Source organism: Artibeus jamaicensis, unplaced genomic scaffold (genome assembly GCF_021234435.1).
Source record: "Artibeus jamaicensis isolate MK-2021 breed Jamaican fruit bat unplaced genomic scaffold, CSHL_Jam_final contig_419, whole genome shotgun sequence".
NCBI classification, from domain to species: Eukaryota; Metazoa; Chordata; class Mammalia; order Chiroptera; family Phyllostomidae; genus Artibeus; species Artibeus jamaicensis.
Window position 1 is genome coordinate 928,422 of NW_026521824.1, and position 16,242 is coordinate 944,663.

At 47.8% G+C, this 16,242-nt stretch overlaps 1 protein-coding gene across 7 annotated transcripts in view; it reads left to right on the forward strand.

Annotated features, from left to right (window-relative positions):
* MPRIP (myosin phosphatase Rho interacting protein) overlaps nucleotides 1-16,242 on the forward strand; it is a 161,085-nt gene that overhangs the window by 109,420 nt on the left and 35,423 nt on the right. For all 7 annotated transcript variants that reach the window (XM_037163187.2, XM_037163186.2, XM_037163192.2 and 4 more), the window contains 5 exons: nucleotides 437-505; nucleotides 4,822-4,911; nucleotides 8,907-9,016; nucleotides 12,042-12,603; nucleotides 14,910-15,026. In XM_037163187.2, coding sequence (XP_037019082.2) covers nucleotides 437-505; nucleotides 4,822-4,911; nucleotides 8,907-9,016; nucleotides 12,042-12,603; nucleotides 14,910-15,026 — 948 coding nt within the window. The remainder of the gene's footprint in view (nucleotides 1-436; nucleotides 506-4,821; nucleotides 4,912-8,906; nucleotides 9,017-12,041; nucleotides 12,604-14,909; nucleotides 15,027-16,242) is intronic.

The window sequence follows — 16,242 nt, forward strand, 5'->3', positions numbered from 1 at the left end:
TGGTTTGCACCTGCTAGCTGCAGGTGAGCGCTAACTCACAAGTGGCCTCCTTAAGATGAAGAAAGGTTCTGTTTTCACAGACACCTTTCAGCCTAGCCCAGCCCCCTGTCTGCAGCCCTGGAGTTAAAATCAAGAACTACAAAGCACTGTTTGCCAGCCACACTGCTGGGTTACAGAGAGCCCATGGCCAGTGGCCCACCCCAGCTCTCCCACCTGCCTTGTCACTGGGGAGCCAAGGCTTAGCAAGTGCCCTGACGGCATATGCTCATGGCTGCCTGCGGCCTAAACACTGAGTCCGCTGCCACTTGCAAGAGGAGCTGCCTGTCCTCTGCTTTTCATGTGCTCTGGGAGGTACCCTAGGACTGGGGCGTGGGTCACCTTGGAGCAGTAAGTGTGCTGCATAGTAATTCAGTCTGTCTTCTCCTTTCCATTTCAGTGGAAGAAATACTGGTTTGTCCTTGCTGATCAAAGCCTGAGATACTATAGGGATTCGGTGGCTGAGGAGGTAAGTATCTTGGCTTTGCTCCCACTGAGGAGACAGCTGAAGAGGTTCAGGTAGCATCTGGGAGCCCAAGGACCCCAAGCACCACTAATTCTTCCGGGCTTCAGTCCCTTTGTTGATGAATGTCCACATTGCCATCTGGAATAGGTTCCCCAGTCCAGATCTGGTGGGAAGTCTGAGCATAGTGCAACCTGCTTTTGATATTCTCATGACTGGTTCCTGCCTAGAACATTGGCACCTTCTGAGGCCCTGCATTAGGCACCTGGGTATAGTGTGTTTGCATAACTTTTTTCTCTGTTCTTTGAAAAACACTGAAAGATGTCTTATTTTAAAACTCAAGATGAGCTTTTTTGTTTTTCCTACAAAGAGATTTTATGGTGAATTAAGTCTTGAAGAACTGAACTAAAAATTTGTTTATTCCTTGTCTTGGACAAAGATGGAATGTGGCAGATGAATCTGGTTGGCCCAATTGACAGTCTTGATTCTGCAGATGAAGGACCAACCAGAAGGAGCTGTTTTTTCCTCACCTACAAAAAAAGTCATTCTTTTGAACAATTTAACAAGTGTGTTTCTAACCTTTCCCTTATAGTTCACTCCAAGCATCCTTAAGATATATCTACAAATAGAAAAAGATCTATATCCAAGGTTAGTCATCCTGCACCTTTGTAATAGCAGGAGAGTGAAGAGAACCCTAAATACCTGTCTGAGGCAGCAGGGTGGGGGGAGTGGGGTGTGTATATATTTACGTGCCCTGAACCTTTTAATGGAGCCCAGTGGAAAGATATCGGTGATATAAGGTAGGTGTATACTAGGGAGGGTGGCAGGCCTCTGGTGTGCCTAATATAGCAGGGAATACAGGAATATGTGTGAGTGTTTAAACACTCACGTGTGACTGCCACTTATTTAAACGAGCAGTTCTCAGAGAGTGGGCTGTAGACCCCCTGGAGACACCTTAGGAGGGCTAGAATACTCAAGACTATTGTTATAAGATGCTGCTTTCTTTTTTCATCGTATTAACATTTGCACTGATTGCACAAGCAGTGATGTATGAGGCTGTTGGTGCCTTAGCCCAGACACAGGCTGCAGCAGCCAGTGGCCAGCAATCCTCTGTTCTTCACCACCACATACTCACAATGTTAAGAAAGTTACTGATTTCATTAAGTCTCAGTCCTTGAAGACCCATCTTTTTAATACTCTCATGGTTTGAAATCTGCAGTAAGCACACATCCCTGTGTTGTACACCAAGTATGATGGCTGTCTGAGGGGGCAGCCCTGTGCCTTCTGTTGGTGCTGCCAGCTGGCCGGCATCGTCTCCTGTGGATCACCTCTTTACTTGAAAGAACTAGTACACAAACTGCTCTTTCAGTTTTGGTGGTTAGCAGACATCATCTTTAGAGTGAACCAAGTGAGCTTATTCCTTTAAGGGAAACAACAGGCAGTATTTGTTGCCAGTGCTACAAGATGAACTTTCAGGCAAAAATTGAATCTTTGGAAAACTCGTATTCACCATCATGAACTTGACAGACAGCTTTCCTTTACTTTAGTCTCTCCTGACCAAATAGATGGTGATACTAACAAATGCAGTGTTTGATCTCATACAATGAGATGTGTCAACATAGGAAGTGTATAACTCATTATTTTCCAAATGACCAATATATAATGTTACACAGTTGGGCACAGGTGAAAGATCCAGTCAGAGGTCACAGTAACACTGTGGATTGTAATATAACTGAGTACAGAAAGTTCCTTGATATGATTTCAGATTCCACTTTGTAGTTAACCTTTAAGTCACAGGGGTGTCCAACATGTGGATCAGGAAGGGTATGAATGTGACCCAATACAAACTTGTAAATTTACTTAAAATATTATGAGATTTTTTTGTAATTATATGTTATAATGTATTAATGTGTGGCCCAGAGATTCCAAAGGGTTGGACACCCCTGAGTAAGTTCAAGATAACTACCACATATCAAAAAATAACCACAATTACTTGAAGATTATTAAAATGTCTTCCTTTTTTTAAGTCCATTTTTGTGTAAGGCCAGACTGTCTTCATATACTTCAGCCAAAACAATATATCCATCAGAATGAATGCAGAAACAGACAAGAGAAGCCAGACATCAAAGAGAGTTGTAAAAATTCAAAACAGTATTGTTATCACTGATTTTTTAATAATATTTTTATTGATAAAATGGGCTTATTTGTATTCTTAAGTGATTAGATATGTTTAAATTTTTTTCAGTTTAATTTCTAACATAGTAAGTGTCAATAGATAAAGCTCACATAAAAACTCTTTGGGGGAGGACTTCTGCCAAGATGGAGGCGTAGGTGGAAACACTGTGCCTTCTCGCACAACCAAGTTTAAACACAACAAAGTTTTAGCAACAAAAACGCAACCAAACCACAGAAAATTGAACTATACGGAAGTCCAACAACAATGAACCTTTCAGCCAGACCCATAGAGGGGCAGAGCCAGCAGCGAAGCAGGGTTGGGCAGGAAAGATCCACTGGACCTACTCAGGTGCATGACCCAGGCACGCAAGCAGCATGGGAGGATCCCAGGTGTGGGATAGTAACAGGCAGACACAGTGAGGGCACTAGGTGGCAGGCTGATCGCAGTCACACATTCACGTGCAGATAAACCAGGCGAAGGAGCGAGCAGTGAGACAAACCGCGCAGGCCTCATCGGCGGGAAGCAGCAGAGGGGACCCATATTGCTCCTCTCTGACCCCGCCCCCACATACAGCGTCACAACCCAGTGACCTGGGTGGCCCCGCCCTGGTGAACACCTAAGGATCCACTCCTCATACGTAAGAGACACAAACAGATCAAAACATGCCTTAAGAAGAACTCAAAGCCCCAGAGTCCATAACTCTAAGCGACCAAGAAATTGCCAACCTATCAGAGGAACAGTTCAAAACACTGATGATCAGGATGCTCACAGAACTGATTGATTTTAGTCACAAATTAGAGGAACAAATGAAGGCTAAATGAATTGAAATGAAGGGAAATGCACAGGAAACCAATAGTGATGGAAAGGAAACTGGGACTCAAATCAAAGGAGTGGACCAGAAGGAAGAAACAAATGACCAAACAGAAAAATATGAAGAAGCAAGAATTCAAAAAAATGAGGAGAGGCTAAGGAACCTCCAGGACATCTATAAACGCTCCAACATCAGAATTATAGGGGTACCAGAAGGGGAAGAGGAACAGCCACAAGTGGAAAACTTACTTGAACAAATAATAAAGGAGAACTTTCCCAATCTGGCAAAGGCAATAGACTTCCAGGAAATTCAGGAAACTCAGAGAGTCCCAAAGAAGTTGGACCCAAGAAGTAACACACCAAGGCACATCATCATTACATTAGCCAAGATGAAAATGAAGGAGAGAATCCTAGAAGCAGCAAGAGATAAGGGGACAGTCACCTACAAAGGAGTTCCCATCAGACTGTTCAGCAGATTTCTCAAAAGAGACCTTACAGGCAAGAAGGGGCTGGAAAGAAGTATTCCAGGTCATGAAATCCAGAGACCTACATCCAAGATTGATCTATCCAGTAAAGCTCTCATTTAGAATGGAAGGACAGATAAAGTGCTTCTCAGATAAGGTTAAGTTCAAGGAGTTGATCATCACCAAGCCCTTATTATATGAAATGTTAAAGGGACTTATCTAAGAAAAAGAAGATGAAAAATATGAACAGTGAAAGGACAGCAAACTCACAGTTATTAACAACCACACCTAAAACAGAAGCAAACTAAGGACAGCTAGATCTGGAGCAGAACCATAGAAATGAAGATCACATGGAGGGTTAACAACAGGGGAGTGGGAGAAGGAGAAGGGGGTAGAAGGTACAGAAAATTAGTAGCACAGACGGTAGGTAGAAAATTGGGGGGAGGGCAAGAATAGTATGGGAAATGTAGAATCTAAAGAACTTGAGACACATGGTCATAAACTAAAGGGGGGGTGGGGGAGGGGTGTACAGGGTGAAGGGGAATGAAGGGGGGAATAGAACAACTGTAATGGCATAATCAAAATATACATTAAAAAAAACTCTTTGGGGTCCTCAGTTTTTAAGAGTGTAAAGAAGTTCTGATGTGAGTATGTTAGAGAACCATCAGCATGGAATTTCTTTGGCAGAATACCCATGGAGAGTGGTGGCATTGGTATGTCCAGGCTGTGAAGGCCAGGCATGTCCTCACTTCTTGTGAGGGTATATGCTCGCTAAGAAAAAGGCCAGCCCTCAAAGTCACTCATGAAAACATGTTTGTTTAGTATTGACTTTCATTTCTAAATCTCTTAAGGTTTTCTCTTTCTTCCTGCAGGCAGCTGACTTGGATGGGGAAATTGACTTGTCTACGTGTTATGGTGTCACAGAGTATCCAGTCCAGAGAAATTATGGCTTTCAGATACATGTGAGCCCAGGGGTGGAGTTTGGGGACAGTTTGGGTGCAGAGGTGGGGCACACAGGCTTGACTGGCTGGGATATATCTTTGAGGACCTGATGTCCTGGTCCAGGCACTGGTGGGCAGGCCTGACCTCATGTGCATGGTCAAGAGGTGCTCTTTTCCCATCAGTGTCAGCGTCTTGTCCAGTTCTGTCCTCGGTGCTGTGGCATATGATCCCCACCCCCAGTTTGTGATCTGAGCAAAAATTGGATATTAGCATCTTTCAAGACTGTGTAGAAGCTTTTTGTTACTGAAGATTCTTTTTCTTTCATTTAATCCTGGAGTTTGGGACAGTTGAAAGGATATGTGAGGTACGGGAAATAAGAATGAAAGTATTAATTTTTTAAATCTCAGCAGTAGGTTTTTATTCATTTACTCTTTAGTTTATTCTTCTATTCATGAGTTTGAAAATTCATGAAGTCTCCCCCCATCCCCGCAACCTTGTGAGGGACTCAGAGAAGCAAGTCATTGCCTTGCCCTCAAAAAAAAAATAACCTGGTTCAATAAATATGACAATCCTCATTGGCCATTTCATTAAAGTTTATGACTCAAGGGCTGCCCAGAGTTAGCCAGGGTCAAGGTTAGGACACAGTCACCTGACTGCCATATCTGCTCTCACTCTAACACCAACTGCAAGTTTAGGGGTGCCCCAAACCATCCTCAGATTCAAGAATGAGTCAGGATGACTCAAAGAGCACAGCTGTGGTTTCATTTTAGAGACGTATACCAATTGGAGCACCAAAGGAAGAGAGGCTTGCAGCGTCGCCAGGGTTCCTGTGTCCCAGAGGACACGTTGCCCTTCTGGTGTTGCTATGCAGTGACACACAGAGCTTCCCACCCAGGAATCTCACCGAAACCCAGTGTCCTGAGTTCTGATTGAGGTTTCACAACTGTCATGATTGACAGTCATGTCCACGGGGTCCAACACAGCCTCCAGCCCTGCCCTCAGAGGTCGGCTCATTTTCATGGGGCTAAAGCCCCAGTCCTCTCACTTTATGGCTGGTCTTTATAGTGTAGCCATCCCCAACCCTATGTAACAAGGGTTCAGGGGTTGCTGCTCAGGAGCTGGGGCAAAGACCAGTCCTCTCCTTGTACGAAGCTAATTCTTTCCTCACAAGATCCTTGTGAGTACGTGGTGGGTAGAGAACAGCCTGACAGATAGGGCTGCCACTGCAAGGGCTGGCCCCTACGACTTTGTCTCTCACAGGAGGCTATAACTCCAGTGGGGTCACCTTTAATAGGGTCTTATCTTCAGAGCTCAGGGTATAAAAACTAAGTTTTATCATTGGACTCAGTAGATCAGGCACAACTGAGACTGACTTATATTAACCAAACTTCAAGGAGACTGAGGTTCACACCCAAACACCATTGTGTTCATTACAAAGAGAAGTCTAACCACCACCAACCCACCAGGCTACTGGCAATGGCATGTACTTCCTGTAGGGTACCAAGTCATATACACAGATGGCCTGGCATGAGGCCCAGGGCATGAGTTGGTGAATCTTAGGGTTTTAGCAACCTCCCCACCCCCACCCCCTGCTATGATGCCCCTCTGTTCCTGGTCCCTGTAGGAGGAACAGACCTGCTCAGTGAGCTAATCCTGAGCCTCCTGGTAGACTCCATACTGCATCCCCCTCCCTTATCCTGATCTCCTTTTGTCAAAGAGCAGGTTTCTCTGGGCAGGGTATCTGAGGTAAGAGGTAGCTTTTTAAGTCAGCAAGTGAGCACTGAGTAGTAAATTATTCTAGGGTGTGAACCATGCAGTGTACTCCTAACCATCAGTCTGACCCTTTTCATTTTGTCCTGGGGCAGGAGCTTATCCTAAGTCCTGACACTTTTCTGTGAGCTGCATGGACTAAGGGAGACCTAGGTCCATAGAGATTGCTCTCAGCATGAAAGGGTGGGTCCTGGAGGGATCTTGGCCTTGGTCACTAAGCAGCTTTGAATTCTTGAGAGGCAAGGATGGAGGAATGAATGTGCCATGTCCCTAGCCCAGCCATCAAACTTAATGGTACCTACAAAGGAGCTGAGTGCAGAAGCTAGGCCGGAGCAGCACCACGAGAGCCAGGAGTCCTGAGTTGGAAGTCAGTCTTCTCCTGAGATTGTGGAATACTCTGGAATGTGCTGGAAGACACAAGGTAGTTGTGCATTAGTAAGACATCCAACAGGACATGCAGCAGTTAAAGGAGGTGAAGAGAGGCAGGAGGTCAGGCAGGCACAGTAGTGGTAGGCAGAAAAAGGGGTGGCTACGGAGCACTGTAGAGGAAGCACATGTGGGCAGTGACTTTGGCTAGATGAGGGAGAAGGCAGGGCTAAGATCCTGTGTGCCAGTGAGTGGCAAAAGGTATAGAGCATCCTGGCTGGTGTGGCTCAGTGGACTGAGTGCCGGCCTGCGAACCAAAGGGTGGCAGGTTTGATTCCCAGTCAGGGCACATGCCCGGGTTGTGGGCCAGGCCCCCAGTAGGGGGTATGTGAGAGGCAACCACACGTTGATGTTTCTCTCCCTCTTTTTCTCCTTCCCTTCCTCTCTGTCTAACAATAAATAAATAGTCTTTTTTAAAAGAGTACACTTAAAACTCGGTGTAGAACCTCTGGAGTTCTGGCTGCAGTGGGCTTTCTACAAACATTAGACAAGCAGCCACAGTGTGGGCCTACCGTTGGGAAGGAACCTGCTGGAGGTGGGGGATGAGTCCCTGAGGGAGAATGTGGAGATTGCTGAGATTAGACCATAGGAACTCCCACCTCTGGGAATGAGAGAAGGCAAAAGACCCCATGTCGAGTGTGAGCAGGTTTTGGGGGTACAGGGAGGGCCAAGGCATAAGGGGCCAGTGTTTCAAAGAGCTCAGAAGCCATTGCCCCCCTCTAGGAATACAGCAAGGGAAAACCCAAGGAGAGATGAGTTATGGGCCGTGCTGGGGGGGTCCTGAAGTGAAGGATGAGGTCAAGTCCAAGCTGTGCTTTCAGTACTCCAGGCCCGTATGTGGTTTTGCTCCCTGGCCATGTCAGTACCCAATCCAAAACTGTCTTGGTAATTTCATCTTCCCCTCAGCTGATTTGCTAATGTGTTTTTGAGTAGCCTGAGCAGCTTAAAGAACAGGACTGACACCCTCATTTTGGGAGACAGGAGTCTATAGATACAGAAGCAGGGAAGTAGACTCCATGCAGACCACCTCCCGTGTTTTCCATCTCTCCCCTTCTCAGGAAGCACCTTGCCGTGCCCCCAGGAGACACAAAGACTGTGCCTCAGAGGCTGCTCTTTACTCCTCACCCTTGCGGGCCACGCTGCCTCCTCTCTGCTGCTGCATCTGGCCTCCCCCCACCCCCGCCCAGTCTGTGCATTCCCCTTAGCTATAAACATGTTTCCTCTGTTTCAGCTGATGTCCCACCAGCTCATCTAAGTCACGGGTCCTAGGGGTTGTCCTGGAAGTGCCCCCCTCCCTCTTTTTCATTACGCAGTCCTGTCACCACCTTAATTCTGAATTCTAGACAACTGCCCTTACCCATCCAACAGGCCTCCCTGCCTCTTCTCGGCTTGAAGACTTGGTCTCCACCATACCCCAACCTGCCTGGCCTCTCCCTTATTGCCCGTGCACTCAGTGAGCATAGCTGCAGGGCACTGGGGTAGGCTCTTCCTGCGTCCTCTGTCTGGGACATGTACCTCTTTCCTACCACCCCACCTCACCAGACAAGGCCCAGGGTTAGTCGCCTCAGTGCCTGGACATTGTAGGTACTCAGTAAATGCCTGCTGAATCTGCCAGAGAGGGAGATACCTGAGTTAGCCTTGACAGTAAAAGCAGATTAGCATCTGTAGCTTTGCTGTTTCCTTTGCTCTTCAGGTCTGGTTTATTCTAAGCAGGGAATACATGGTGTTCCTACAATGGTCACCTAGCCAAAATCCTCCCTGCAGAAGGGGGGTGGAGAGATTGACAGTGGTCACTGATAATGCCTTGTCTCTTCTGTAGACAAAGGAGGGCGAATTCACCCTCTCTGCCATGACGTCTGGGATCCGGCGGAATTGGATCCAGACCATCATGAAGCATGTCCATCCGACCTCTGCCCCTGATGTGACAAGGTAAAATTCAAGGGAACCACTTTCCCCAGGGGCCTCTGTCTCACCCCTGTACATGAACAGCTGCTTCTTCTGGGGACCTGAGGTCTCAGCCTGGCCCAGCGCAGCCTTCTTCCTTCCCTCCTTGGTCCCACTGCTGGCTGCCCCTAGTCATTCTTCTTTGTTTCCTGATTCTCTGTGTTTAGTTGCTTTTTCCTTCTGTGAGCCTGGTTGGTGGAGCTACGCAGGTATCACTTGGGCCACCATTGGAACTGAACTTAGGGGATAGGCCCCTCTGGAGTGGGTGTGGGCACTGGGCTTCACTGGAAGCTGCACCCATAGGCCACAATAGCATTTCTTTTTCTTGTGTGTTTTTTTTTTTTTTTACCTCCTTCATGTGTTGGATTTCTGTGCTATTGAGAAAAATTCTCTGAAACTCTTGGTGGCAGAGCCTAAGTTGGAAAACTATCCCCCACCATAACACACTTCAATTCACACATCTCGTAATTCACTGTGTGCCTTCCTCCTCTGACCCTGAAGGTTAGAAACTGGCTGGGTTTCATTTTAGAAGAATGAAGACATGGTTCCAGTGTGGGGAGCTGGCTCTGTGATGCCCAGAATGCTGCCGTGCACGCACCAGAACTGGCGAAGGTGTCAGAGCCTTTGCCAGTTCTGAGAACTCTCATTGACACTTTGTAGGCATGTAGTTTGAAAGACTCCTCAAGTGTATTTCTTGCAGGGGAAGTCACACTCCAGATGACCCTGGTACCTGCCATGTGCCCCCTGGTGACCTGGGGCAGTTGTGATAGTCCTAAGTCTTTTTGAAGTCCTTGCCTCTTCTTAGTGACACTGTACCTCTTTGGATAAGAAAAAAGGAAAGGAACCCAAGATAATAATTCTTTCATTTCTTTTCTGTTTATTCATATTGTTTGTTCATTATTTAACAAACAGAATAGTTGGTTGTTCCTGAGTTGGTAAGACCATTAGGTGGTGACAAGGACCCACTCTGTGGTATCCTGTTGGGGGAGCACATCCTGTGTACAGGGGCAAGGGGTAACCCCATCCTCATGGGGCTGCATCCGCTGGCAGCCAGCAGCTGCCCCTCAGCTCTCTCCCATTCAGGAGCAAGGCTGGAGCCTAACAAGCCCAATGTTCTTTCTGAGCCCTGGAGGACACCCCCACAGCCAAGCAAGACAGGCAGCTCAGGCTGCTCTGCTCAGGCTGCTGTGTGGTCTCTGGGAGGCGAGCGGACCCACAAGAGTCAGGTGGCCTCAGGTCAGGGCTTCTTCTATCCAGTGGTAGTCACCTGCTGCCCTGTCCTAGCCAGGCCTGGCTCTGTGCATCAGATTGAGGATCTGTCTGGGGGCTGTCAGCTTTGGGATGTCTCAGGGCAGGCATGTGGCTTTGGCCTCAGAACAGGTGTAAAGGGCACACTTTCATGCACACATGGCTTACAAGTGGTATCTCCCAGGTTGGCATGCATGTCTCCCTTGCACACTTGGGTATTGGCTCTATGCAGGGACTGTGAGTCCACAGCAGGTAGGCCTTTTGCTTCCGTGGGAAGCTTGATGTAACAACTGTCTTTCTCACTAGGATTTACTTCACAGTTATTGGAGTAATTTGTTTCTCCAGTTTGTTTTAGCCTTTGTGCTTATTTGATGTGGGCTTTTAGAGTTTGTGGAAAATCAGTTTGTTTTGTTTTTTTAACGCTACAAGGCTATGTCCCAAGAACAATTAGAAACAGATACAAACATCAGAGGTGCCAGGTGAAGCCAGGCACTGTAGGCCCCTTGTGTCTGGTAGGGAGTTGTAGGGGCTTCCTTTCTGGGAAGACAGGAAGGGACTTCTTCCCAGGTGGGCCTTCCTCTGTTGGAGAGATTGGTTCTGCAGCTTCTGATTTTCCATGTTATCCCACTACCCAATATGGCTGTAAACCTGCTCTAACTCTCAGTTCAGAGCCGTCAAAGGGTCTCTTCCGAAGAGTTTTTATTCAAATATGCATATGGCTTACATTGAAAACACAGGTCCTCCCATTCTGCAGCAGTTTATTTTTCACTTAGGTAGCTGCTGGGACTGGCAGCCTAGCGGGTGGTGGCACCTGCATCCTCTCCTCCTAGGGTGCCTCTTTCACTCAGTCCTTTCTCTTTGGCCCCCATTTAAACACGGGTGCTCCCTGGAGCCCCCACCTTCCCTTGCAACCCCTAGTGGCTCCTGATTCTATGTTTTGCCACTGCCTACTGTTCAGGCTGTGGGTCTCCAGGATTAGTCCATAGAGCCTGTAAAACCCTGCTTCCAACCGCCATAACTGATGCCTCCACCCTACCACTACCCAGGTGAGTTCCTCTTCAGGAACCTTTACTTTGAGGCAAATTGGGAAAAGGCATGGACTTTTCTGCTGGGCAGGCAGAAGTGCCCTCAAGGGTCCTGCTCTCTACCTGTCAAGTGGGCTGCTGCATGGGATGTGCTCCTTGGTGCCATCTGAGCAATGTATCTGATTTGTTCACAGGTTATCTCAGGCCTGTCACTCTTATTCCTCTATCACAGCAGCCACCAGAGTGGGTTTCCTAAAACACAGACCTGACCATGTTCCTTCCCTGCTTGTTAAAAACTCATGGTCCTTTCAAGAGACATGTTTGGTCTCATTCATTCTGTTACCATTATCCAGTAAGTATGTACATGCCACAGGGTCAGCCTCCTTCATGAAGGGTTTGGACAGCGGCTGTCCCTTGTGCAGCCTGTCAGGGCTCTCCACCTTGGCTCTAAGCAGGGTAGGGGCTCCCTGTGCTTTATTTTCCCAGTGACAGGACTATCATGACACTCCTCTATCGCATCTCCTCAGTTGGGGGACCATTGTAATATCTTCCTTCCAGAAACCTCTAGGCTTTCTGTGGTTTTTTTCCTCCCATCTCCACTCGAACTCAGTTTAGATTCCCTCTGAGGAAATGATGAAAAAATGTCCTTTCTTGCCCTGCCCCAAGGGAGCTGGGGCCCTCTGCTGGTGTGAATACCAGGAGTCATACCTGATAAGCTGTTTGCCCCCTGCCCCCAGCTCATTGCCTGAGGAGAAGAACCGGAATAGCTCCTCCTTTGAGACTTGCCTGAGGTCAAGTGAGAAGCAAGAGATGGAGCCCAGAGAGCCAGATCCTGAGCAGAAGAGGAGCCGTGCTCGGGAGCGGAGACGGGAGGGACGATCCAAGACCTTTGATTGGGCTGAGTTCCGCCCCTTGCAGCAGGCCCTGGCTAAGGAGAGGGCCAGTGCCACAGTGCCCCCTGACATGCTCCCTGAGGCAGAGTCAGGAGAGCTGGAGCGGGAACGTGCTCGGAGGCGGGAAGAACGCCGCAAGCGCTTTGGGATGCTCGACACTGTAGATGGGACAGCCACTGACGATACAGCCTTGCGGATGGAGGTTGATCGGAGCCCGGGGCCGCCTGTGTCCCCCAACCCCAAGACACAGAACGTCCATGTGGAGATCGAACAGCGGTGGCATCAGGTGGAGACCACCCCTCTACGGGAAGAAAAGCAGGTGCCCATTGCCCCTCTGCACCTGTCCTGTGAGGACAGAAGTGACAGGCTCTCCAATCATGAGCTGACCTCTCTGCTGGAAAAGGAGGTAATGACTAGAGGCAGCCATAAGTGGACAGGTGGGTGGGTTCCATATAGCAGCCTTTCCTGAGCAACAATGGTGCCTGGTGGTGCCCTGAGTGGTTCAGCTGCATAACACCGAGGAAGACGTGTTCCCTCCCCTCACGGGCTGGCAGACCATTCAGGAACATAGACACATGGGCAGACAGGTTCTTAGAGTACAGTATAGTTGGTGAGAAGTACAGGAAGTACCAACTAATGCCAGGTGACAGGGGGCACCAGACCTTTCCAGAAGGACAGAGTAGTTTGCCATGTGGCAAGGGCACTGCCATTAAGAGTCAGGGGTGGCCAGGGAAGAGGCTAGTAGGGTTACAGAGCCCAGGTGGGGACCTTGTGTACTCAGGCTAAAGAGGAACGTGAGCAGAGTTAATTTTTGATCCTCACTAAGCAGCTTTGAGTCGAACAGGTCAAAGTTGGAGATAGGGAAGAGCCCCAGTACTTTCTTAGCAGCCTGATGACCTTCAATGAGACATGAGGGGGTGCAGAGCAGGCAGCAAGAAGTAGGTAGATTCTGGATGTTCAAAATATAAAACAGAAGCCCTTGGTGGGTGAGCAGGTGAAGGGTGCCCTGTAACTTACTTCAGTTGGCATGGGCTGCACTCTGGAGGCTTTTTGTGGAGCAGGCCTCTCGGGGCATCTGGATGCAGAGATGAGCAGCCCGCCCCTGCATTTAAAGCATAATATGTTTCTTCATGAAAACATGCAGGAACCAAATCTAGGGAACTTCAGTGGGTTTATAAGTCTGAGCAAGGGAGTTTTTGGCTAAGGAGCTCCATTGGCAGTTTCATGGTTCAGGGAGCTCCCTTGGCAGCTCCCCTGTAACAGTTTCATGGTTCAAATGTGTTCTTTTACATGAGCTAATTAAAGATTTGTCACTTTGGTCTGCCTTCACTTCTCTTCTTTTTCCTAGTTTATTAGATTTATGAGGCTGACATCTATCACTAACATGAACACTTTTATTTACATTTTTATGTTTGTAAATAAGATAATTAAGACAGTATACAGTAAATAAAAGTTCAAACTCACACTGCTCTCAGCTGCAAAAATGGGCCTGCTGGCCAGCAGACCACACGCTGAACCATACATTTATTTAAAGCAACAGTGTCTGAAAGTCAGTTCTCCGCACCTCTCACAGCACGTCCTGGCAGCACTCCCCTGTCCACTGCACTCCACCTCTCCGACTTCCCGCAGCCTCCAGAGCAGGGTGGGGCAGGCACATTGGCCCAAGTGGCCCAGTAGACACCTACGGAATGTTTGAGGAAGAGATGAATAGATGAATAACTGAATTTGAAACCATTGAACGCAAGAAGTGTGTGAAGTAGCTTGCTTACTTTCCACATCTTGTGGAATACTTCAGGAATCCTCTTTGCAGACTTTTACATGGAATTCATTGTATAAAAGTAGAATTGTTAGACCTGGCTGGTGTAGCTCAGTGGATTGAGCACGGGCCTGCAAACCAAAAGATCACGGTTAGATTCCCTGTCAGGGCACATGCCTGGGTTGCAGGCCAGTTCCCAGCAGGGGCCAGTTCCCATCAGGGGATGCACCAGAAGCAACCATACATTGATATTTCTCTCCTTCTCTTCCCTTCTAAAGATAAATAAAAACAAGTAGAATTGTTGTAGTGGGAAACAAGGCAGGGCCTGGAATGAGGCTCGCCCAGGGTAGCACTGGACTTTTGGACCATGCTGAGGATGCAGGAAGGACCCAGTGGCATGATCTTCCTTCTGGTACTGACACAAAGCCTCAGTTTCTGGTGGGGTCTGAGTACTGGAACCTTAAGCTGGTGTGAAAATTTTGTGGGTATTCAGGGTAACAGGTCCACAGGTCTGCTGTGCTGTAGATGTATACCATATTTTTCAGACTATAAGATGCATTTCCCACGCCCACTCCCCCCAAATTTGGGAGGAATAATAGTTGTTAATGCTGCTGTTGAGTTTTGTTTACATTTACATTGGTGAAGTATTATGTTATTTATGTTATTAAATATTTAAAGCACATTTTTTGCTTCAAAAATTTTTTCTCCTATTTTCCTTTAAAACCTAGGTGCATCTTATGGTCCAAAAAGTACATTATATACTTAACAGTTGGAGGCTTCTGTTCCAGATGCTGCACTTCAGGACAAAGTAGCTCATCTCTGACCTCTGGAAGGCCAGGGAGGACTCCGTGCTCAGCCCAGCTCATGCCAGAAATGCCACTCTGGGCCTGCACTGGACTGCTGCTTCTGTCTGTTACTATCATGGTGCTTTAAAATGCATGTCTTTCTGCCAACAGTTGGAGCAGAGCCAGAAGGAGGCCTCGGACCTTTTGGAGCAAAACCGGCTCCTGCAGGATCAACTGAGAGTGGCTCTGGGCCGGGAGCAGAGTGCCCGGGAGGGCTATGTGCTGCAGGTAGGGCTGAGGGGCTACCTTGGTGCTCGAAATGCACTCAGGACCTCCATACAAAGGACCCCGACAGGCTAGGAATGTGCAAAACCTGCCTGAGCAGGGGCCATCTCTCCCAAGTGTCATCCTCTGGCTCCTCTGCCCCAGGACCGTGGCTCTCAGAGCCTGAAACTTATATATCTAAGGGGTTTTCCTTTGTTTTTTAATAAAATAATTTTGGTGGCTTTTTTCTTTTCCCTCTCAAATTGACCCAATATATATTTATTATAAATACCATACATTTGCAAGTCACTTCTAAGTTGTTTATTAAAAAAAAAAAAAAAACAGCAATAGGCCTATTTTACAGATTGAAGAAATTGAGTAACAGCCAACCAAGTGCCGCCTTATGACTAAGTTAGTGGCAAAGATGGCAGGGGTCCTCCTTCCCTATCTGTGTCTATCCATACCTACAGGTAGACCTAGGCTATTACCACTAGCCCAATGGCCCCACTTCTTTCTTTGTAGACTGAAGTTTTAGGGAGAAAATGTGGCCACCCAGCCCTGAGCCAGCTTAAGAGAGATTAGGAGAACCACAGCCTGGGTCCTAAGCTGAGGGCCCAAACCGAGTATCCACCACCAGAGATCTCTGTGCCACAGTCCTGCTCAGCAAGCAGATTCACAGAGACCACTGAGCACTGCTGGGGGTGTCTCCCCAGGCAATAGGTCAGCTGGACAGGGTGGGCTGGTGCAGGCTGACTGTCCTGCAGCATTCTAGGCCCTATTCTAATTCTGGGGTAGAAAATAACACACTCCTGCCCTGTGGAGTGACATGCTGGTGGGAGGAGAGAACTAACGAATGAGTACTGGGGGAAAGCAAAATAGTGTGATGGAACAGGGCTCTGCCAAAGCTGAGGACTCAACTATCAAGTCAGGGTTCAGGGTTTAAGTCTAGGCTCTGTCACTGACCAGCACAAGCTGGTGTCCCCCACCGGCATTACCTTCTCTTAGATTGCGCAGACTTACACCTTGCCCTGAGGGCCTTTCCAGCTCTCCATGACTCCACGTCTCTATGAATAGTTGCCGTGTCAACATTTTCCAGATCATCATGCCTTGTCATCCTGGGTACCCTGTGAACCCTCTAGGCAGAGTCTGCCTTCCTGCTGCTATCCATGCCATTTTTGTTGCTTTCTCTTTCTTTCTTCCATTTCTTATTTCCCCCAACTTGGACTGTGGCTCTGGGCAC